Consider the following 19,013-nt stretch of genomic DNA (forward strand, 5'->3'; position numbering starts at 1 on the left):
TAAACTCAGAGATGCTCACTGAGGCGCTTTTGCACCGGACAGCGAGTGTGTGACGTGTGAAATGCTCTTCTAGATCATACTGCTCATTTTTCTAATAGCATGGAATGGTAATAGAATGATGAATGAAACGTAAGGAAAACCAGAACTTTCTTTCAATGGCACAAAGAAGAGTTTGGATGAGCCAGAATTTGTTCTGGTTTTACATGGGTCCCTCTGTAGGCTTTAAGCACTTCACCAAGCTGCATGGGGTTCTGTACCTCTGGACACAAGTCCTCTGTGCTTCCCTCAGATTGCACTAAATCTCCTCACTCTACTTCCCAAAATCTGTTTTTTTTCTGCAGGTTCTCAACATGTTACCCACTTCACCCAGTTCCACAAAATGAGACTTGAGAAATAAAATAGAGAAGCTTTAATATTTGTGACAAAAACTCAACATTTTCTGTAACAGCTGTTTATAATATCTCCTTCTCCCTAACAGCAGAATATAGCATGTTCTACCTTGTTCACAAAATAGAGATCCTTATTACCCCCACCTCCTCAGATGTTGCTAATGAAATTACTTTCAGAAATCAGGAAACTAGAATAAATAAAATTTTTTTTCCAGCCAAAACCACTATTTTTTTCCTGGTTTTATTTTTAAATCCTGGGATATTATTAATAAAGGTAAACAAAAGCTCTTATGATTTATTCTCAGTGTTTTGCTATCAAATGGACTAACCCATTCAAAAAAAAAAAAAAAGTCAATTAAAAAGCTGAATTAACTGTGTTTGCCATGCTAGGTTAAATTTCTGAGATGGAACAAAGCAAAGTTGACACATGCCTCCAGGGAAGCATTCAGTTTAGAAAGCAAATGCTGGCTTAGCATCTTTGAAGCTGCTTGAGATACCTGTTCCTTCTTTGTGGAATGTTAAATTGATTTAGACATAGAAAAAGACCCTAAACCAGTCAGGAGCCATGAAAGCATCTGTGCAAAGTGGAGTGGCAAGCTCAGTCAATGTGGCAGTGACAAATGTGCATGAAAGGGTTCAGAGAGGAGCATAAATTCATTCTCATTGCAGAGACGAAGAGCCGAGCTCTGAGAACTGAGCTGTTGCTTCAAATTCGTTACCTTTTTTGTTATTCTTACCTTAAAAATCCACAGTGGCAGGGCATTTGGAGCTGATAATCATTCAACTTTAGGTGCAGCTTATAGAGGCCCATTTATATATAAAAAATACAGACACAAGCAGGTGTGAATAGATGTTTGAATTATACTCAGATGTAAAACACAAAGCAATTTGTGACCATTTCTTGCCCTAGAGCACTCACAGTCCAAATGTGCTTCAGGTTGCTTGGCTCTAGGTGGGTCATTACCAGGCAGATGGTACCAAAAGGACAGAATTTAGCTAACAGCAGTAAATAAATAAAGATTGTGCGAGGATTTAGGGTCCGATTTGCGACAGAAGTGAAAAGATCAGGCAGTGATTTTCCTGTGTCCCATTATTTTGTGTGTCAAGTTCAAACTTGTTTTCAAAAGTGCCCATTTTGTGTCAGCTGCTGCCTGCATTTCTGAGCATCCATCTCTCCTGAGCACCTCCCCACTCACCCACGGCATTCCCCTTCCCAGTACATCCCTCCTGGATGTTTGCACTTAGAGCAGCTCTGCCTCCTGAGCTCTTTGCTGCCCCTGATATCCTGGTGGAGTCATTTTTGTCATTTCACCACCAAAAGTGGAGAGAAAGCAAGGACACAGTGCAGAGGAGCCATGTGGTTCCCCCTTCTGTCAGTCCTTTCCTTGTTCTTCCTCTTCTGGGAGTTGATTTGAGCCAAGGATTTGGGAAAATACTCCCAGGAAAGCAGATTTTCACAGGGTAATTCAACCTAAGGAGTTTTATATCTAATTTGTAGAGTTTTTTCTCATCTACTTAACAGCATGGGGGGGTTTTGTTTGTTTTTTTTTCTTCTTTTTTTCTTTCAGGTATCATACAGGCTTTTTGACGACATGGGGTTGTTTGAAACCTTTAAAATACCAGTGAGGGAATTTATGAACTACTTCCATGCCTTGGAGTGTGGATACCGAGAGATACCTTGTAAGTAAAAATTCCTGGCACATCATGATGCTTCCCTCAATTTTTGGGGATTTTGTATTGAAGCCTTTCTTCTTGCATTATAAAGCTACTTTTTTTTCTTCCAGTGTACATCATGACCAAGTGGATGGCTAGGCAGGGGCTGGTGCTGAACCACAGCCTGGCATCTTTTTCTCTTTGTATTTCATCTTTTGCATTGTTTCATAATTCATGGCAAAATCTGCCAGAAAGCCAGAAATCATATAAAGCTGTTATTAGTAAAGACTGTTTCCTGAATAATGCAAGTGTACCCCAGTGCATTTGGAGGTTCTTGAAACATTTAACCACCTAAAGGCAACGTGCATTTTTACACAGTAGCAGTGCTATGCTACCAAAGGAGATGAGCTTTATAAGCAGAAAAAATATACCCAAAAAACATGAGTGAACCCTGTTCTGTTGCTACAGCTTAGCTGATGTTTTTCCGTGGGAAACATTTATTCCCTGAAAAAACTGTTTTCAGCCATCCCCAAAGTATTTGCTAATTCAAATCAAATTTATCAAAGTGCTTCAGCTGCAAAAGACTGGGAAAAAAAAAAAAAAAGAGGAAAGACTGATCACCCCCTTTAGGTTGCAGATAAACCCAGCACTGAGGAACACAACACCCTGTTTTCTCTACACTCACAGAAAAATGTGGGAAAAATCATTATAAGTCATGTGCTCTCTCTGTCAAATATTAAATTCCAATTGTAGCAGCTACAGTGGGAAGGATTTAAGGAAAGCTACCTCTAAATGCCTTCAGCCAGATGGTTTGGAATCTCTTCTGGGAAAGAGAGACCCAGTTTTGATCCTTTCCTTGTGGTTGAGCTGGATCAGGGATCTAAAGCAGCATGTCACAGCCTGAGGAGGTTAGAGATGGAAGTCCCACAGCCTGTCCTGCTGAAGCCATTCCTTTCTGTCTAAAATATTTAACTATTCATAGAGTCTCTGGGATTTTTATGAACCTAGCACTCCATTTCCCTTTTTTTTTTTTCTTAAGTGATTTTTTTTTGTTTTACTAAAGAAGAATCTCTTTCTAATACAAAATCCATTTATCTTCCTTTTTTTTTTTTTTTTTTTTCTTTCATTTCTGTGAAAAAGGTAAAAGCAGCTCTGATGCTCGTGCTAAGGTTGGTTTTGTCTCTGCTGGATTGCCTGCCACCCGGTACCCACTAGATGGTGCTGCTAGCCCTGTGTCAGAAACCCCCTGATGTTTCACAGCTGGCTGCTTTTCTCCCCATCACAGATCACAACCGAATCCACGCCACGGATGTTCTGCACGCCGTGTGGTACCTCACCACCCAGCCCATCCCGGGACTGCCCACTGTCATCAGTGACCACGGCTCAGCCAGCGACTCAGGTACCTTTAAACGTCAGCATCCTCAAGTTTCTCTCGTGAAATTTGCTGTGGGAAAGGCGACAGCTGGGGATTGCACGCGGGAATTTTTTTGGCAGTCTGTGGGAATGTGTTAAAAGTTCAGTAGCACAACGGGTGTTGAAGGAGTTCGGGTGTGTTTGTGTAACTTTGAAGGGAATGGAATTGTTCCTCCAAAACCTGATACTTGACATTTAATGATGTGTGAATGCAAGCCTTTGTGGTCACCTTTAATGACAGATCTTTGTTACCATTTGATTTTTGCAAAAGGTTTTTATTTTTGCAAAAGGTTTTTTCCTAGGAAAACTGCACTATTAGTGCTTTTCACTGCTGTACCAGACTTAAATCCTTAAACCTTCATTGTTTTGCTATTCTGCAATTTCTGGGGCATGCAGGCAGAGCTGTGCACTTGCCACTGCTTGGCTCTCATGAAGTGTTCTTTGCTTTTCCTGACTATCTCCAAATAAAAAGACTTGTTGCCATCTGGCAATTGCTTTATATCTTGCATTTTTGTAGTAATTTCTCCATGTTCAGTTGTGGCAACTAGAAGACCTGTCTGTGTTTTGTTGGAGTTCTCAGAGAGTTGCTGGAAAAGCAGGAGTTTGTTCCATTCCTGCTTATTTTTTCTCTTTTTTTTTTCTTTTCTTTTTTTTTTTTTAATGTGGTGTTAAATGGTGTTATTCCTAAGAAAAATTTATTAGCAAGGGATTTCAGTGGCTTTGTAGGTAAGGTGGAATGAAAGGGGTTGAGCTCTGGGGCTTTTTTTGATGTTTGTTATTTGAAAAAGGTTTTTCAGCTGCATGCAAGATCCACTTGAGGTTGTTCAGATTAAATTAGCAAAGCATCTCAGTATCTGTCTCTGACAGGTATGCTCAAGATGCTTCAAAAAGAGGATGATAAGAGGATTATCAGCAAAGATCCAAAGTCTAGACATTTGTATTGGAAAACATCCACTGTAATTTAATTATTAAATTCTAGTCCGTTGCTTTAAGGACTGTCAGTGTCTCGTGGACTTGTCTACATGATGAAAGAAATTAGAGAAAGGAGTGGGAAGATTAAGTTTCCCCACAAAGCTCCAGCATGGCTGTGAATCCATGTCTTACTGCTTGTAACTTACATAGTTTGAGAATAGGTTTTGCTGGAGGACTGGAAGATCCCCAGGTGGGATCAGAATTTGTTCCTTTCCAGTTGTTTGCCTTACTGTACTGGATCATAGGCACAGAAAGCACTGAGGTCAGGCTGCATTTATCCTTACTGGGAATTTGCTTCTCTTACAGCAGGTCACTGAAAGAGTGGCCCTGGATTTTTGACTGTTTCCATTTCTTTATTTCTGCTCAGATTCCGACAGTGGAATCACTCACGGCCACATGGGATATGTGTTTTCAAAGACATACACACCTACAGATGACAGCTACGGCTGCCTGGCTGGCAACATCCCTGCCCTGGAGCTGATGGCTCTTTATGTGGCTGCAGCCATGCATGACTACGATCACCCAGGAAGGACCAATGCCTTCTTGGTAGCAACGAGTGCTCCTCAGGTAAATAAACCTCAGGCAGTGTTGCTGCGCAGTTTGGAAGGTCTCGATGACAGCTTTTCCTTGCTAGTGGTGCCTGTGGCTTCCATTAAGCACAAGTCTGCCAAATATTTTGAAACAGCTTGTCAAAGTGACAGAAATAATCACTTCACTTGGGGATTGCTGGTAAGAGTCTTCTTACACACCCTCAGTTAGCAGAGCTGTTGAGAAAGGTGCTGATAAACTGTGTCAGTGGAGAAGGTAAAGCTCTGCTGACTGATAGAGAACCTGCAACTGTGGAAGAAAGGAAGAATTGTTCTATCAAGTAATGCACAGAAAGATTAAATAAAATAAAACATCCCGGTTGTGTAGCTGACTGTGCTTTGCAAGTTAATTGTGCACGATCAGAACACATTTTGTGTTGCTTCTATAGAATATGAGCAGCGTCAGTCTTTTTATGAAAGTATTTGGAAGCAGGGAGTGGAAAATAGTGTTATAAATGTAGAATTAAGGCTTGCCTAAGGTTACATAGAAGTTACTGCCAGTACTGAGAGTTGGACTCAGCAATTCTGAGTCACTCTTTATTGGCTTAATCATGAGATCATCTTTCCTTGCTTTACATAGCTGACCTGCCTGGCTTCAGCACACTGTGCTGAAAAATACTTCTATTGATGAGGAAATTTTTAAAAAAGATATCTTAATGGTGACAGGTCAGGTAGGGGTGCGGAAATTGTGGATTTACTCCCCAGCTTGCAACCAGACTTCCTCTGTCAACAAGAGCAAGTCACCTGAACTCACTCTGGTGTCACTTTGTGTCTATGACTTGATAGAAAAGCTTCTCATCTTTGCAATGCATTTCTGTGATCAAGAGCTTTGATGCTTTGGCCAGATAAATAGACTGGGAGAAGACATGTGCTATCCTTAAATCTAATTGAAAGAAACTAGTGCTGTAGCTCTGTGCTTGTAAAAATCAGAAAAGGAAGTTAGATGATTAGCCTTTTTCTATTTACTCTAGTTTGAAAATAAATTAAGAGGAAAAAAAAATTTCGTGTTATTTTCTGAATGGAATTGCCATCACTTTGAGAGTTCAGCTTCTTATTTTGATAAAGATTTGACCAATTTTGGATTTTAGCACTGAGATATCTGTCAGGCTGAGTATATGTTTTCAGGTTGCAAAGTGGAATTTCACCTGTTCCTGTGTTTGGAATCAGTCCTGCATGGACACCTCTGCCTGGTGCAGTTACCAAAGTGCAGTAATTCATTAAGTGAGGTTAATTCTGACAGTCGGGGAAGCACGCCCCTATGTTGTGTTAGCCCTCAGCCTGTGGCCTGAAACAGATGGTCCATTGCTGTGATTTTACTAAGATGGTTTTGTCAAAATGGTTTTGCCAAGATGATTTTGCTGAGATGATTTTGCTAGGATGGTTTGGCCAAGATGGTTTTGCTGAGATGGTTTTGCAAAGATGATTTTACTAAGGTGGTTTTGCTAAGGTGGCTTTGTAGATGATTTTATAAGATGGTTTTGTGTAGATGATTTTGCTAGGATGGTTTTGCTGAGAGGGTTTTGCTAAGATGGTTTTACTGAGGTGGTTTTGCAAAGATGATTTTGCTAAGATGGTTTTGTGTAGATTGTTTTATGAAGACGGTTTTGCCGAGATGGTTTTGCTGTGAACATCATTTTGCTGAGAGGGTTTTGCTGAGATGATTTTGTCGGTTTTATGAAGACGGTTTTGCTGAGATGGTTTTGCTAAGATGTTACTGTGAACATCATTTTGCTGAGAGGGTTTTGCTGAGATGATTTTGTCGAGATGATTTTCCTGACATGGTTTTGCCGAGATGATTTTGCTAAGAAGGTTTTGCAAAGATGGTTTTGCTGACATGATTTTGCTAGGATTGTTTTGCTAACAATGGACGGTTGGCCAAGACGGTTTTGCCGAGATGATTTTGCCAAGATGGTTTTACCAAGATGGTTTTACTAAGATGATTTTGCTAGGATGATTTTGCTAAGATGATTTTGCTAAGAAAGTTTTGCTAAGATAGTTTTGCTAATATAGTTTTGCTGAGATAATTTTGCTAGGATGGTTCTGCTGAGATGGTTTTGCGTAGATGATTTTGTGAAGATGGTTCTGCTGAGATGGTTCTGCTGAGACTATTTTGCCAGATGGTTTTGCCAAGATGGTTTTGCCAGATGGCTTTGCCAAGATGGTTTTGCCAAGATGGTTTTGCTAAGATAGTTTTGCCAAGATGTTCCTCAGCTGCCCCTTGCCCGTTGCTTCCACAGGCGGTGCTGTACAACGACCGCTCCGTGCTGGAGAACCACCACGCTGCTGCTGCCTGGAACCTCTTCATGTCCAGGCCAGAGTACAACTTCCTGGTCAACCTGGACCACGTGGAGTTCAAGCATTTCCGCTTCCTCGTCATCGAGGCCATTCTGGCTACTGACCTGAAGAAGCACTTTGATTTCGTTGCCAAGTTCAACGCCAAGGTGAGATCAGTTTGGGTTTCTATTTCCGCTGAATGTCCTTTTGGCTGCTGCAAAATGTAGAATAATAATCTGGCCTTTCTGTTGGGTTTTACTCATTTAAAGTTAGTGGCACAGCTTCTCTTCTTATATATATATATTTTTAATTTTTTTTTCAGAAAGTGGTTTAAGGCTAAAAATTTCACTAGCTATTTTTACATTCTACTTTTCAACATTGCTTTCCTGTTCACTGGCACTTCGACCTATTAGCAAAGCACTCAAGGGGGGAAAAATCAAAGGTGTTATTACCAAGTTTGCATAATGGCTACTTTAAGGGAATTTTTACTGATTTAGGCATTCTGTTGCATTATCAAAACAGAAATCAGAACAATTTTGACATTCTAATTTCAAATGCAGTGAAAGCATGGTCTTCCTTTCCTTTCTCTTTTCAGAAGAATGTCACAAAACATCTTTCCTGCATGCTCCATTCAGTGAGCCATAACACTACAACCCTGAGAAACCATTCTTAAAAACTGTTTACAGTTTCAACCTAACTTATTGGAAATCACCTCCTATAAAGATACTTTAGTAAACTCCATCACCCAGCAAAGATGTTGGCATGTTAACTAGATACCTGCCCTTGGAGCTGGTAGTGTTTTCTTGTTCCTAGTGAGAAACGCCCCAAAATGGTGTGTTTTGTATTTGGGACCTCCTGGCTGTTTTGGTAGCATGGATAAAATCTTTCCTGTGGCATTACTTAGCATGGATCTGTATGCTGACACTTTGAAACCTCCACGTATGTGACTGGAATTTTTTTTTATCCATTTCCCTGTAACATCTCCCTTTGTCAGGCTTTATGAAGCTGTGGAGAAAGGCCCTAGGTGTGATCCAGGGTAGAAAGAGATCTGATCTGTAGATCCATAAAAGTTTGAGCTCCTTCTGCACCCCTGCCAGTCAGGTCCCCTCCAACCTTAACCTTTCTGCTTTTATTTTAGAGCAGCTGACAGTATGTGTGGCTTTTTCTTGCGAGAGGTATGGGGAAAATAGAGAAAAGGGAAAAGGGAGGAAATCGTTTCAGCCATGCTTAGATCAAACAGGGAAATAAGCTCATTACACACATCTTCACTCTGCAATCAAACCATCATGACACTTTATAGTAATTTGTATTTCTACACCAATAGGTATCAACTTCTTGAAAAATGTCGTGGAAAGATTGCATTTGTTTGTTTTCCTAATAAATCCTTTCAAACAGGTGCATAATGTGCAGTTCTAATATATAATATTATATTACATGATACATATTATATTACCATATAGTATATATAAATGATATATACTATATTATTATGTAGAGCATAAATAATATTATATAATATAATAATTTATGTTATATGACATTAATATTGTATATTATATAATAGGTATATAATATAATGCATATTATTATATATTATATAGTAATATATAGTGTATATATATAGTATATATAGTATATATATAATATTATATTATATTATATATAATGTTATATATATAATATATAATAATAATATTGACTTATCTTTATTCCTCTTTATTCACCTCAGTGTTCCTTGGTTTTCACTTATTTTTCCCTTTCCATCTTGTTAATTCCAGCCTGGAAAGATTGCATTTGTTTGTTTTCCTAGTAAATCCTTTCAAACAGGTGCATAATGTGCAGTTCTAATGTATAATATTATATTACTTACATGATACATATTATATTACCATATAGTATATATAAATGATATATACTATATTATTATGTAGAGCATAAATAATATTATATAATATAATAATTTATGTTATATGACATTAATATTGTATATTATATAATAGGTACATAATATAGTACATATTATATATTATATAATAATATATAGTATATATACTATATACTATATATAGCATATATATTATATATAATGTTATATATATAATATATAATAATAATATTGACTTATCTTTATTCCTCTTTATTCATCTCAGTGTTCCTTGGTTTTCACTTATTTTTCCCTTTCCATCTTGTTAATTCCAGCCTGGGATTAGCTCAACTACTTTTGCTAGTGATTTTTTGCAGTAGCCCAGGTCAGATCCTGCTCTGCTGCCTGGCATTACCCTCCTGGTTTCCTTTTCCCTGTCTGCAGGTGAACGATGACGTTGGCATTGACTGGACCAACGAGAACGACCGCCTGCTGGTTTGTCAGATGTGCATCAAGCTGGCTGACATCAATGGGCCTGCCAAATGCAAGGACTTGCACCTGCAGTGGACAGAGGGCATCGTCAACGAGTTTTATGAGCAGGTAAAGGCATTCCAGAGCTGCTTTCCTGGTGTTCTGGAGCATGACTGTGCTGCTGGCCAGTGAAAAATCACAGAGTAGGGGAGGAGAGGTTGGCTAGAGTCACATTAATCCAATTTTTTGCTGGACCAGTGAAAGTCCATTTGTCACTGAAGTTTCTGATGTGTCCTCAGAGACCTCTGGTGATGGTGTTTCTGCAGGCTGAACTGTTCAAGGCTGGCACTGTGGATGGTGAAGAAGTGTTCCTTTCCTCTTTTGTTTTCCTGTTGTCAGTCATCATGGCTGTCATTTCCCTCTTCTTTAGTGCAAGCCGTGTTTTCATCCACAGATGGATTTAGAAAGCCCTGGGAATACAGCCAGGCACTGCTCCTCTCCTTCTAGGTGTAAGGGAGCCCTTCACTGAACCTAATTTCCTCATTTTAACCTATTTAGCCCTGCTGAGTGCAAGCTCAGGGCTGTTCCCACACTGTTCCTCTGTTTCCTGAGTGGGAACAATTTGAATGTTCTGGTCAGGTTAAACTCCACATCCTTTCTTTTCTACATGAAGCAAACAGGCTAAATCACTGAACAAGACAACCCACAGACTTCTCAGAGAGGCTGTGCAGAAACTTGGAGTCACAGACTAAGCCCTTTTAAATCTTTTTCAACTTCCCTTAAATTTACTGCACTTACAGTTTGGGAAGAAAAAAATCCAACCAGGATTTGCTGCTGCCTTCTGGAGAGTATAAAGAGACAGGGAAAGGGACATAATTCAGGTATTGACCTGAAGCTTCTTCATTTCTTTCACATCTCCCAAGAAAAACAAAGTCCAATGAGCCTTACCTATGGTATGAATATAGCTGGTTCCATTTTTGTTTTCACTTTTTTTCTTAAACAAAGAAATTGTGTCCCAAAACAACCTTCATGCCCCAAATTTTTTCAGGCAATGCTTTTATTCTTCATTACAACTGTCCCAACAAACTGTGCTTCAAAATTCTGGTGATGATCATAGCTTGTGTGGGTGACCAGTGCATGCAGACAATCAGATGTAGAATATGACTTTCCTTTTTTCCAATAAAAGTTACATCAGAGGGAAATGCCCCAATTTATTAACATCAGCAAAGCCTTGGAGAGTCAGTCAAGCTTGTGAGGATACAGATGTGGGAAGATGTTGTGTTACCTGTTCCACAGTATGAGCCTGTGTTGTTTTCCATCATTCAGGAATGGGATCCAAAACAGAGAACGTTTTCTTTCTCGGATTTGTTTCTGGCATTAAGGGGGATAAGCTAGATTCTCAGGTTCTTTAATCTCTATTAAAAGCTGTTTTTCTTTAATGTTATAGGCTATAAGAGGTGTATGAAAACATATTAACCATGTTTTTGAGCATTAGATTTTTTCTGCGACTGGAAAAGTCTTCCCATTCTCATTCCTAAAAAGGAGAATTTTATGGCAAGTTTGAATTTCCCTGGAAGTATTATCAAAATTCACACATATGTGAATTCAAACTATGCTGTGAAAATCATGAAATATCTTTGATACAGTAAACACCAATTCCTTTCAAGAATTTCACTCCTATATAAGTAAAAACTGCTTATTAAAAATGTGTTGTATAAAAATATTCAAAATCCTCTGTCATATTGTTGCAGGATGATTCCTTCTCTTCACATGTCCAGCATAATTATATGAAGACAGGACAGACAGAATTTAAAAAAACACACTGCAAGATGTTTCACATAATAAATCATGTTTTAACAGAACAATAAAAAGGAATTTGCAAACATTTCAACAGTCAGCATTTCTGCCAGTTCACAGCTAAGAAATCTCAGATATGATTCTGTAAAGAAGAGCAAGCTGTCACCTCTTCTTAATTTGCTTGCTATTTCAAAAATGGATGGCATGTTTCAGTGTTTTGTCAACACAAAAATTTTGTTTTTAATGATTGCAATAACACTTCTGGCTTGGTTATTACTAAATTAGCAAAGAAAACACAAGGAAATGAGATATTTGCTGTACATACTCCAAAATTTAGCTGTTTTTTGGCCTTCACCATATGCAGATACAGACAGGATGTTGGTCAGCTGTGAAGACCTTACTTTTGAAAAATTTACATTACAAGGAGATAAGTATAAGCAAACATAATGGAAACTGAAAAAGCATCTCCAAATTCTAACATGTATCCCATAATATGGAACTCTGTATTGTGTTACAGCAATCAATCACATATCAGGCTTGATTAGGGAGGTTAGAGATTTTTGGGGGGGAGATGGCATCTGGTCTTGTCGTGTCTGCTCAGCTGAAAGCTCACTGATGCCACCAGAGGCTTTGCTGTGATAGGGAATTGAGTATATCAGATTTGGCTCTGCAATAAAGTTTTGCTTTATTTTACATCATAAAGATGAGAAGAGAGAGAAAAAACTTCTCTTTTGCCTCCCTCTCTCCCCCAAAAAAGCTTTGTGGGAAAGATTTACTGGTTTTGAGCAAATGAATGTGATGCATTGCTTTAATTGGGATCATTCTAATAGTCATAGGAAACAAATATTATGACCCAAAGCCAAAAGGACATCTCCAGGTTACTTTTAATAAGGACGAAATCAATAGGAAAACTTAAAATTTAAAAAAAGATTAATAAGAAAAATTCAAAAAATCAAATAAGAAAAATAAAAAAATCAGTAAGAAAACTTTTTAAAAAAAAGAATAGTCTGTGAGATAGCCCTGTCTTGTATAAATTGTCTTACTCAAACAAGTTTGTTGTGAACTAACAATCACACAGTCAGAATGGATTTTTTTTTTTTTAAATAATGCAAAGAAAGAAATGAAATAACAATTTCCAAATTTTCACACAGTGTAAAGTTCAGGGCTAGGGGAATCCTTCTGCAGAGTCAGTGTTAAATTCATCCTTGTTGAATTCACATTATTGGTAGTGGGTTTGTGTCAAGAAAAGAGCTGTAACTGTGCCATTTGACACGATGGCACTGTCACCACGGGAGTGCCAGGCTGGCATTTAGATGCTGTCCTTTCAGCATTTTTAATTGGCTGGGTGTGCTTTACCCCTTTCTGTAGCAGGGTTTTGTTGCCTTTAGCTCAGAAATGAGGGCTGTTTCCCATCTGCAGGGCGATGAAGAGGCCAGCCTGGGCCTGCCCATCAGCCCGTTCATGGACCGCTCCGCGCCCCAGCTGGCACACCTCCAGGAGTCCTTCATCACCCACATCGTGGGACCACTCTGCAACTCCTACGACTCAGCAGGGCTGATGCCAGGAAAGTGGGTAGAAGAGAGTGATGAGTCAGGAGACACTGATGAGCAAGAGGAGGAGGAAACAGCAGAAATGGAAACTTGTGAAAACGCCGAATCCAGTAAGTTGTTGACGCTTCCCTTTTCCAACAAAACAAGTTCCATGTGGTGACCAAAACACTAAGCAGAGGCTGTGAGCTGGCCAGGTTCAGCATGGGCCTCTTCCAGAGTGACAGAGAGTCCTTGGTGTCCTTGGCTGTCCTTGGAGGAGCTGTAGCCACTTACATTGTGAACGGAGGTGCTCCGTGGTTTCAGCACCGATGTGCTTCATATCCACTGTGGTATTTTCGGGGTCCCCAGGATGAAGGAGGAATGATTGAATCTGACTCCGTGTTCTTAGAAGGCTAATTTATTATATTATGATATTATATAATGTTAAAGAATGCTGTATTAAACTATACTAAAGAATAGAGAAAAGATACAGACAGAAGGCTACAAAGAATGATAATGAAAACTCAGACACTCTGTTCCAGAGTCCTGACACAGCTGGACATGATTGGTCATTAAATAAAAACAATTCACTTGAAACCAATCAAACAATGACCAGTTGGTAAACAATCTCCAGACCACATTCCACAGCAGCAAAAACAGGAGGAGCAATCAGATAATTATTGTTTTCATTTTCTTCTGAGGCTTCTCAGCTTCCCAGGAGAAGAAATCCTGGCAAAGGGATTTTTCAGAAAATGTGACAGTGACAATCCACCACTTATCTCCACCTTAGCTGGGGTTTCTGGTGGTGGATCATCTCTCTGTGCATGAGGGCTTTCTAGACTCTTTCAGGACTGGTGTTGATAGAGTGCAAGAATTTCAGTTGAAAATAGGATGTTTGGGAGAAGATTTTTCAAGGAAAGCACTCATTATTTCCACGAGTTAACATGGCAAACAGGAATAATAGAATGAGGATCTGAAGTGCTGATGGAGTAAAGGAGTTTTTAACAATGGAGTCATTTTAATGCACATCTCTTCAAGGTATCACGGAGAGGAGTGGGAAGAGAATTGGCACTGAGCTTTGCTGTGTTGTGTGCTGGGAGCTGCATCACTTGGCTAACCAGTAACTAAAGCTCAAGTTCTCCTGCCCTCCTCTAGAATGGCAACACTGCGTGTTTGCTGTACTGAGATTAAAGGGTTTTACCTTGAAAGGAGATTTCAGGCACTTGTGGGAAGTGATTTTTAAGAGAAAATACTGCAGCTGTAGACCTCTTCCTTTTATCAGTTCCATCCTGCATTACTTTTTTCTTTCTTTCATGTTCTTTTTCCCTCTGAATTTTCTACTGCTGTTCCTTTATTTCCCTCCTCTAAGTGATCTTTCTTTCTCTCCTCTGTATCCAGAAGTTTTAGGAAACAGCAGCCTGAAGTACACTCATGAAATACCCATACTTTTCCCCTCAGCAGCCTTTTTCTGTTCTTTCTCACACATATTCTTTCATGCCCTGCCTGGGTATCATCCCTGTTTTCTGTTGGGAAAGCTGAGAAATATTTGATGAGTGCAGTAAGTCACATATGACTGAAGTGCACTCACGAAATACCCATACTTTTTCCCTCAGCAGCCTCACTTTATCTGTTCTTTCATGCCCTGCCTGGGTATCATCCCTGTTTTCTGTTGGGAAAGCTGAGAAATATTTGATGAGTACAGTAAGTCACATATGGATGTGGAACTAAAATCTGTGTCTCCTGATGTGCAGAATTAACCTTTTATCTCTAGTAAGATCCAGAGGTAAACAGCTTGGATTTAAGAAATCATTGCTATTTTTCACACACACACACCCTTGCACATATTTTAAATTTAGCACTTTCACATGCATTAAAAAAAAAATCCTGTAGAGAACAGTAAACATCAGGTAGTGTAACACCCATGGGTTAATTTATCACCTTATGATCTGTTAGTTCTTTAACAGGCAGAGCCACATGTTTGTGGCAGATTGGCCTTTCTGGAAGTTCCTGCTAGGAGGAAATGTAATTAACACAGATCCCAAAGCCTGAAACTGATACTGCTGTATTAAAAAAAATATGAAGGATGTTCTCATATATGCATGGTGTCTCTAACCTCACTCTGAAATCCTTGGTTTCCTTTCATTTAATACCTCTATTCATTTATCTTCTGTATCACCATTAGTGGAGTCAAATAATGCTGTTTTCAGGTTAAAAGCACTGATCATTATTAACCCTTTTCACATTGCAAACAGACTGATTTTAGTGATCTTCTGTCCATGTTCACAATCAGCCCAATTTTGGACTTTCTGAACTTTCTCAATGAAGCAATAAAAGGTTGAGATGTCAGATGCCCAGACTTTGACTGGCGTAGATGTTGGTAAAGATCTGTGATGAAAATGCCTTTTAGGCATTTTCAGTGACAGAAAACACTTCATCTAGGTCCTGATAATTCACTGAAGAAGTTGAGATAAATTTAAGAGTTATATCCTTAAAGTAGCCTTAAGTAATTTTTTTACTATACAGGAGCATGTACTTGCCCTGAAGATGTTATGCAAGTATAAGAATTAAACAGACTCAGTCTTTAGTGATTCAGACAAATTTTAACACCACAGCAAGTGTCTGCAGAGAGCAACAAGATGTGGGGTCACCTGGGAAACCCAGGAGAGAATGTCCTGCTGTAGCATTGGCAGCAGAGGGGCTTCTTGTTAGTGCTAAACCTGAAGGTTTCCTACAGGGAACCAAGGGCTTTCTAATGAAGGATTGAATTGGATTTGGTCTGTGCTCAGTGAAAAGCTCTTTGTTTCCAGTTCAAAAGCTTCAAGGGCTAAACATTCTGGATCCTGACACAGACATACTTTAGGCAACCTGCAAATACTAATCCACGCAAATTTATTTGGTACAAAACATTCCTCTACGTCACCTTCTTTAAAGAAAAATCAGCAGTTGTCTTTGGAGGGGTTGTTATTTCACTTCTGTGATGGCCATTGTCACTGCTAATGACCAAGAACATTTTTCAAACTCTGTAGTGCTAAGGAGTTAAGAATCTGTGTTGGACAGACCATATTGACAGGAGAAATCCACCCTTCAGGCAGCAGAACACTTGTAGTGTGTGTCGGGAGCTGTGAGAACCAGCAGGGACAAAAACACTTCATAGGCTGAGAGCAGGGGCCTGGTGCTTCAAAAGCCAAGAGAAGCAAAGCTCCCTGTGACAGTATTTGGCTGTAGGAGTGCTTCTTCAGTGCTCAGGCTGCTGCCACAGCAATGCTGAGCTTAAGCTTAAGGTCACCTCCACTGCGATGGGGGAGCGATGGATGACTGTGAAAATGGAACATAGGAAAACAAAATCAGGATTTTTTTCCCTAGGACAATCAGCAGGGAGGTATTGAGGGTGAGGAGGGCACAGAATTGAATGTGTGTTGATCAAAATCTTTAAGAACTTCATGTAAAATGAGCAGAAACAGCTCAGCAATGTTTTTTATGCATAATCATTCAAAGACCAGGCAGCTCTGTAAGCAGCTGAGTCAGGCACAACATGCAGACTTGGCACAGAATGAAGTTGGGCTCAACCTTTTCAGGAAACCAGTTTGCCTTCCCCAAGATCCGCAGAGGCACAGCCTTCTGAATTTTAACACTGTTCAAATGTTGGGGTTTAAAAATCTGTCATAGTACACTATCTGCTTCCTGTGCCTTCAGTCGCTTTTCCTTCTCCAGTAGAAACCAGCACATTAACGTCACGTGGTGTTTTACAGGAAAGAAGAAGTTCAAGAGGAGGAAAATCTACTGCCAGATCACTCAGCACCTGCTTCAGAACCACAAGATGTGGCAGAAGGTGATTGAGGATGAGGAGAGGTTAGCTGGGTCAGAGAAGCAAGGCACGGAGCAATCCCCACTGCACCAATCTTCAGAACAAATCCAGGCCATCAGGGAAGAGGAGGAGGAGAAAGGGAAGGCCAAGAAGGATGAAGAGGAGAACACAACTGTAGAACCAAACCAATGACAATATTTACAGCAGTATTTTAAGACAGATTGACTCGTGCACAGACTCTTTCTCAAGCCAGCACAGCATTTAGACACAACACTGTAGAAGTATGGGATAATGCGCCTACAGCTGTTTAATTTGTTTCTCTTTCCTTTTTCTGGTGAGGTACATTGTTTAAACTCCTATGCTCAAGGAAGCTTTCACACTGCAACACCGGCTTTACAGACTTTCTTTGAAGAGATTTGGGGGTGGGTGGAATTATATATATATATATATATATAGCCAGGTTTATTGGCTGCACACTTCAGCAAAATACATTTAATGATATATTATGGTCACTGTGATATTTACAGGAGAAAGTTATCTGAGGAAATGCTGCTTCTGAAGCACATTTGCAGTTAACAGTAAGGTACCAGTTAAGTAGCTTTTTGCTCTTAATGCTGAGGGATAAAAGTTCCAAAGCTTTATATGAATGCTGATATATCCTGCCAACACATATGTGTGAGTGAGGGGGTGTTTGCAAGTGTGAGTGGATGCGAGGAAATACAGCGTGCTCTGAGTTCTTACCACACTAGCTGTAGCACATGTCCCAGCATACCACAACAAAGAGAAGGCCAGAATTTTAGAGAATTCGTGCCTGCAAGGGAACAATTTTGAGGAGCTTTGCTTTCCCATAGCCCTCCAGTGCCAGTTTGCACTCCAGCTGCGGGCAGCCTCCGCTCAGCAGCGCGCCAGGCGCCGCTCCGGCCCTACCCAGCTGTGCTGGATCTCCTCCTCCTCCTCCTCCTGGGCACCTCCCGGACTGCTGGCGAAAGGGATGTGCCAGGAGAGCTGTTTGCAGAGGGGGAATGCGTGGCACAGCAGTCTGTGCCCCTGCAGGAGGCCGGCCCTGCCTGTGCTCCGCAGGGCGAGCGCGCCGCGGGGCCGCTGGCGTGTGCGGGCGCGGCGTCCTCTCCTGCCCTCAGCCCCTGCCTCTGGGCAGCCACGGCCAAGCCTGGCATTAGGAACAAAGCTAAACTGCTGGCAGGCAAAAGAAGGGCAGCGTGGGAGCCAGGGGAAGATGGCAAAGATGCATTAGGAGCTGCCTGGGGACAGGGGCCAGGCACTCGGTGTCCCAGGTGTGCTCTCACGGGCTGCAGAGAACTCGGGTTTTCACTGTCAGGTGCTGCATGGCAGCAGTTTGTTGCTGGCATTCTGCTTAGGAGCAGCATGTTTGATCCCACCAATATATTTTTCCTTCTTTCTTCTTTTTTTTTTTTTTTTTTTTTTTTTAACAGAAAGTAAAAGATCAGGCCTGTAAGAACAGCGGATCTTTTTTTTGTTGTTGTTGTTCCGTTCATTTGTTTTCTCTGTTGTTTATGCTGTGAGCCAAATGTCTATTTAAAAGGTTGGATATTCACTTTCAATATTTTATTTCACGATATATTTGTCAATGATTAGCTATCTAGATGTAAATATGGAAAAATTTTTATGGGTTCCTGTAGATAATGATATCTTTAAGAAAAAAAAAAAAGAAAAAGAAAAAAAGGGAAAAGTTGTTTTGTAAAGATAATTTTTTAAAAAATAAATACAAAAACATTTTTATACAGTGTAGCCGTTTCCAAACCCCAAATAAAGTCTTGAGTAATCTGTATAGACCCTTCTGGGAAACCAGCAGTCTACAGGATCAAGGCTTTAAAATATTAATGCTCTTGGGGACTGGCAGCACCAAGCAGTACCCCACAATTCAGAGATTTGTTCCCACAGAAAGAGTTATATATATATAAACTTCAGTATCTCTCAGAACTCCTTTGACTATGTATGCTTTTTCTAGTTTGATTTTGCAGCCCATTACCAAGCAAAAGGCTGCTTGTGAGAGTAAGATTCCTTGTGAAAGGCAGAGTTTGTGGAAGTCCTTTCTGTATTAAATTTCTGGCATTACACCCATCACTTTTTGCTATTGTTCCACGTTCACCACATTTCATGGTCCTGTTGACACCTCCCCAAAATGTTGGAAAACATTCTCTATCAAAGCCAATCACATGTGTGTTATCACTTCAGAGTTCCTTCTTGCTTTGTGTTTCTGTCAGAATGAGGTTTTGCTCA

At 40.0% G+C, this 19,013-nt stretch overlaps 1 protein-coding gene across 1 annotated transcript in view; it reads left to right on the forward strand.

Moving 5' to 3' along the window:
• PDE3A (phosphodiesterase 3A) overlaps positions 1–16,916 on the forward strand; it is a 218,846-nt gene extending 201,930 nt beyond the window's left edge. Inside the window, exons 10-16 of the mRNA XM_041398886.1 lie at positions 1,958–2,069; positions 3,328–3,441; positions 4,795–4,994; positions 7,252–7,455; positions 9,597–9,752; positions 12,840–13,126; positions 16,699–16,916. Of these exons, the coding sequence (XP_041254820.1) occupies positions 1,958–2,069; positions 3,328–3,441; positions 4,795–4,994; positions 7,252–7,455; positions 9,597–9,752; positions 12,840–13,126; positions 16,699–16,786 (1,161 nt within the window). The 3' untranslated portion in view covers positions 16,787–16,916. The remainder of the gene's footprint in view (positions 1–1,957; positions 2,070–3,327; positions 3,442–4,794; positions 4,995–7,251; positions 7,456–9,596; positions 9,753–12,839; positions 13,127–16,698) is intronic.
• Positions 16,917–19,013: the final 2,097 nt, after the last annotated feature.

The sequence above is a fragment of the Onychostruthus taczanowskii genome, unplaced genomic scaffold (assembly GCF_017590055.1).
Source record: "Onychostruthus taczanowskii isolate IOZ18803 unplaced genomic scaffold, ASM1759005v1 scaffold15, whole genome shotgun sequence".
Classification (NCBI taxonomy): domain Eukaryota; kingdom Metazoa; phylum Chordata; class Aves; order Passeriformes; family Passeridae; genus Onychostruthus; species Onychostruthus taczanowskii.